This window comes from Vombatus ursinus, unplaced genomic scaffold (genome assembly GCF_900497805.2).
Source record: "Vombatus ursinus unplaced genomic scaffold, bare-nosed wombat genome assembly UNPS02015411.1, whole genome shotgun sequence".
In the NCBI taxonomy this organism is placed as follows: domain Eukaryota; kingdom Metazoa; phylum Chordata; class Mammalia; order Diprotodontia; family Vombatidae; genus Vombatus; species Vombatus ursinus.
The window spans coordinates 949,009-954,311 of record NW_020955189.1 but is presented as its reverse complement, the minus strand read 5'-3'; the positions used below and the strand labels follow the sequence as shown (position 1 = coordinate 954,311).

The window sequence follows — 5,303 nt, the reverse complement described above, 5'->3', positions numbered from 1 at the left end:
CTCTGCAAGAAAAGAAGAGAGCTAATCTTGGCAAATGAGGATCAAGAGTTAAGGAGGGGGACCTCTGGAAGAAAAGAAGAGAGCTAACCCTGGCAAATGAGGATCAAGATTTAAGAAGTGGAACCTCTGGAAGAAAAGAAGAGAGCTGACCATGGCTGAAGAGAGAGCTAGCCCTGGCATCTGAGAATCAAGAGTTAAGGAGTGGGACCTCTGGAAGAAAAGAAGAGAGCTAACCTTGGCAAATGAGGATCAAGAGTTAAGGAGTGGGACCTTTGGAAGAAAAGAAGAGAGCTAACCTTGGCAAATGAGGATCAAGGGTTAAGGAGTGGGACCTCTGGAAAAAAAGAAGAGAGCTGGCCGTGGCTGTAAGAGAGCTAGCCCTGGAAGTTGAAAGTCAAGCTGTGGAGAGGAGTATCTGAGGCCTGGGGGCTAATCTGAAAAGCTCTGTAGAGATGTTGAACCTTGGGGGAAGGGGTAGAGCTTGGCGAGGGCTGTTGAGGCCCTGCAGTGCTGGAATTAGGAGTGGCCTTGGCCACGTGTCTTCGCTACGTATGTGTCTTTCTAACACTGTGCTCTAAGCTTGAACCCTCTTTCCCCTGGACAACATGTGTCCTCCTGGGGCTTAGCTGGATTCCTGACCTGTCTGCAGGAAGCAGGCCCCCTCCCCGCAGGAGGCTGGAGGAACACTGAGCCAGCAGAGGGAAGTGCCATACAGCAGAGAGAGCCTCGGTTCCGGAGTAAGAGGCACCTCAGTTCAAACCCCACCCCTACTGATCACTGCTCTTGACCTTAGCTTTCTCTTCTGTAAAAGGAGGGGGCTGGATTTGGTCACCTCCGGGGTTTCTTTCGGATCTCAGTACATGAGCCCATGATCCTGATTCACTTAACCTTCCTGGGCCTTAGTTTCCTCATTTGTGAAAGGGTCTCAGTGACCTCTGAGGCCCCTTCCAGGTCTTGATCTACGGTCCCCTGAGGTCATCAGAGGATAAGTGGAGACAGCCCATCCTCAGCTTGGACTGGGTGTGTGCTGGGCTAGGCCAGAACTGGGAGAGCCACCGATGACACGATCACGAAGGTCAACAGAAGCTGAGGCAGAGCACTGGGGCCCAGCCTGAGGGGCATCTGGGGATGGCCACCCAGCCAAGGACAGAGAGAGAGCTGGGCCGCAGGCCTGCATGAGCCTCAGCTTTCCCATCTGTAAAATGGCTAGAATGATAGCCGTGCTCCCCCAGGCTGGCTGCTCACCAGCCCCGGGTGGGCTGGAGGGCCCACCTGTGAGGAAGCAGTTTTCCTTCAGCATTCCGGCGATCGCCGTGGCCCCTTCCTCGTTCAGCCCGTTGTCACTCAGATTCAGTTTCAGAATGGAGGTGTTGGACATCAAGGCTGAGGCCAGGGCTCGGGCCCCCTGTAACACAACACAGGCCTGCCAGTGGGGGCAGCAGAGGGGGCAGAAAGGTAGAGGGTCAGAGACCTAGGTTCAAGTTCTGATGCGGGCACTTGCTGGCTATGTGACCTCGGACAGGTCGCTTCTCAAACCCTTGCTTGGACAGACCCAGAGAGGAGCTGCTTCTTAGAAGGGTCACCCAGCCCTACCTCCGCATTTTGCAGACAGGGAAACTGAGGCCCAGAGAGGGGAATGGGAGAATCATCTTGTCCTCATTTCTCAGAGGAGGAGGCTGAGTCCCAGAGACAGGGAGCGATTTGCCTAAGGTCACACAGCTAGCTAGGGACCGGAACCCAGGGCATGCCCATTTCATCACCTGGGCCCAGGTCAGACAGTGAGTTAATAAGAGAACCAAGCCTGGAGTTGGTGCCTCCTCACACCAAGGCCAGGGCTCCGTCCACTGTGCCAGAGTTTCCCTGTGATGCTCAGAAGAGGGGGAAAACTGAGGCTGGTCACAAAGCTGACAGCCAGAGCCGGGCATTGTGCTATGTGCTGGGAGCACAGAGCCAGAAGCAGGAGTCCTGCCCTTACACCCTTACACTCTGCAGGACCCGGAGGGCAATGAATGTGTCTCTACCTGAGGCCCAAGGCCGCGGTGCATCAGCGTGAGCTCAGGATCGTGCATGTGGTGAAGGAAATAGGAGATGGGCACCGCTCCGTAGGTCTCACAGGCTGCCAGGTACTGGGCCCTGCCAGTGAGGTCATACGGCCCACGGGGCACTGTGGGAGAGAGAGACGTGAGGCAATCAGAGTGAATGAAACAGCCTTCCTTATCAGTGGTTTGATGTTTGAGGACCTCCTTTAAAAAAACGGAGAATTCTCTCTCTGACCTAGCCTCCATTCAAGTCCAGGAGCATTTATTAAGCACCCACTGTGTGCAAGGCCTTGGGCCTGGCTCTGGGTCTATAAAGAAGCAAGTCCCACCAGAGTCCCTGCCCTTGGGGACCACACATTCTAGGAAGTCATGGAAGGTTGTGGAGCAGGGGAGTGACTGGGGGCAGGACTGGGCCTTGGGAAGAAGGAGGAGGGTATTGGAAGAGTCCAGGCAAAAGTGACAAGTCTGAGAGATTAAGAAAACCATTATTGTATAGGGCCACCCTTTAGCACCCTGACACTCTGGCCCAACGACCACTTTTCACAGCTGATGATGGTGGGTCTGGCTGCTCCACACTTTCCCACCTCTGAGCCTTTGCCTCACTATGCTCTGCATGCCCTTTCCTTCCCTCTGCGTTTTGAAGTCCTCCCCAGGCTTTAAAGCCCTGTTCCACTGCCTCCTCCTCCAGGAAGGCCTCCTTGATCCTCTCTTGCTACAATCTCCTGGTCAGAAATAAGCTTTCCTTCTTCTCACTTGACTTTGTCCCGGCTCTGAGGACCACAGGGTCATGGATTCAGAGCTGGACATCAGCTAGTTCCACACTGTCCTATTACAGAGGAGGAAACGCTCCCAGTAGGGGCAGGGACTTAGCCTAAGGTGACACAGCAAATGACAGAGCTGGGATTCTAGCCCAGGCCCCCAACTTCAAATCCAGCCCCTTTCCCACTGATCCAACTTCAGCACTTTGGTTTAAAAACCCTTGGATGACACCTATCAGATTGGCTAATGTGACAGAAAAAGAAAGCGAGAAATGTTAGAGGGGAAATGGGAACGAGAATGCATTGTTGGTGGAGTTGTGAACTGATCCAACCATTCTGGAGAGCAATTTGGAACTAGGCCCAATGGGCTACAAAACCATGCAGACCCTTTGACCCAGCAATAGCACTACTAGGTCTGTATCCCAAAGAAATCATACAAACGGGAAAAGGACCCACATGCACAAAAATATTTATAGCAGCTCTTTTTGTGTTGATAAAGAATTAGAATTTAGCAGCTGGAATGGGAGTGGTGAAACAGCTGGGGTGAGTGGAGGCGCCACTAAAGCCAGCTCAGAGCCTAGTAGCAATCTGTCCTCATCCTCACTCAAGAGCCCGACTTCCCAGGAGTCACAGCTCAGTGCAATGAAGCGCTTACAGATGGTCAAGAAAGAAGCTCCTCAAAAGAAAGGGAAGAAATAGCTTAGCCACATTTGCTTTTATCTTACCCTGCATCAATGACAACTTCTGTGCTGAAGATAAAAAAAAAAAAATTATGTTTTGTTAAATAAAAAGTTACACGACCAAGCTAAAAAAAAAAAAAATAGAAATGACAAGCAGTATACTTTCAGAAAAACCTGGGAAAGATTTACATGAACTGATGCAGAGGGAGATGAGCAGAACCAGAACACTGTATGCAGTAACAGCAACATTGTTCGATGATCAACTGTGAATGACGTAGCCATTCTCAGCAATACAAAGATCCAACACAATTCTGAAGGACTTAAAATGAAAAAATGCTTTCCACCCCCAGAGAAAGAACTGATGGAGTCTGACTGCAGATCAAGAAATATTATTTTTTTTACTTTATTTATTTAGGTCTCTTTTCTTTCATAACATGACCAATATAGAAATATGTTTTGCATGACTGCACATGTATAACCTGCATCAAATTGTTTGCCTTCTCAATGAGGGGGGAGGGGAGGGAGGGATGGAGAGAGAGAATTTGGAAATCAAAATTTTAAAAAATGTTAAAAATTGATTTTATACGTAATTGGGGAAAATTAAAATATTAAATATATTTAAAATCTTGAGAAAACAAATATTCTGGGAGATAACCATGGCTAGGATTATTCCTCTCCTTTTACAGAGAGGTTGCAGGGCTTGCCTGAGGTGGGATTTGAACTCCGATTTCTCCTGACTCCAAGTGCACAGGCCATGGTGCCTACTGGAGAGTGTGTGATGTCATAACCCTTTGATCCCTGCATGGTTGTATCTGGAGAATGTCCAGAGAAGCCAGCCAGGATGGGGAGAGAAACATCATAACTCTCTTCAAGTATCTTCCTCTCCAGGCTTCACTCCTGACCCTGGCCAAGCCACAGGTGCATCCACACCCAGGAGGGTCACTCCACCCGAAGTCTCTTCTCTCACTGGCTGGTTCTTTCCAGACCCTGGTCAGCCATGTCTCCATTCCTCCTCAGGCTGGACTCCTACCTCTCTGGATGTTCTCTATCTACCTCATCTCTATGGGGATACCAAAATACAAGAAAATAGATCCTGCCCTCAAGAAGCTTACCACAGTCTGATGGGGAAGACAGCGTGTAAAAAGCTGGGTACACATAAAGCACCTACAGATGGAAGGTAAACCTTGAGGGGTGGGCTGGGGTGAACTGGGAAGGGCCTCTTTCAGAAAGTGGGATTTGATCTGAGTCTTGTAGGAAGCCGGGAGGGAGAGTGTTTCAGGCATGGGGCACAATGAGTTCAACGGTGTAGAGTCAGGAGATAGAGTATCTTGTTTAAGGAGCACCAAGGAGGCCAAAGCTACGGGATCAAAGAGTATGTGGAGGGGAGTAAGAAGACTGAAAAGGTAGGAGGGGGCCAGGTCATGGAGACCTTTAAAAGCCAAATAATTTGCTCCTGGAGGCAATAGGAGCCACTGGAATTTACTGAGTAGGAGGTGACATGGTTAGATTTGAGCGCTAGAAAAATCACTGGTGGCTAAATGAAGGATGGACTAGAGTGAGGAGAGACTGGAAACAGGCAGATCCCCCAAAAGCCACTTCCTCAAGGGCAAAGTGATAGGGTCTGCACCAGGGTACTGGTAGTGTCAGAGGAGTGAAGGGGGTATATGGAAGAGATACTGCAAAGGTGATATCAATGAGTGATGTTGCAAAGGTGAAATGGACAAGAGATGCTGTAGAGGTGAAATTGACAGATGTTATGAAGGTGAAATGAACAAGAGGTGCTGCAGAGGTGAAATTGACAGATGTTATGAAGGTGAAATGAACAA

The 5,303-nt window shown here is 49.7% G+C and overlaps 1 protein-coding gene across 5 annotated transcripts in view; it reads right to left on the bottom strand.

Annotated features, from left to right (window-relative positions):
* The window catches only part of LRRC74B (leucine rich repeat containing 74B), a 15,721-nt gene that overhangs the window by 6,236 nt on the left and 4,182 nt on the right, over positions 1–5,303 (bottom strand). For 2 of the 5 annotated variants that reach the window (XM_027847515.1, XM_027847519.1), the window contains exons 3-5: positions 3,523–3,546; positions 2,022–2,164; positions 1,273–1,423 (exon numbers count right to left, since the gene is read on the bottom strand). In XM_027847515.1, coding sequence (XP_027703316.1) covers positions 1,273–1,423; positions 2,022–2,164; positions 3,523–3,546 — 318 coding nt within the window. The remainder of the gene's footprint in view (positions 1–1,272; positions 1,424–2,021; positions 2,165–3,522; positions 3,547–5,303) is intronic. The other 3 variants (XM_027847516.1, XM_027847517.1, XM_027847518.1) reach the window with 3 other exon arrangements.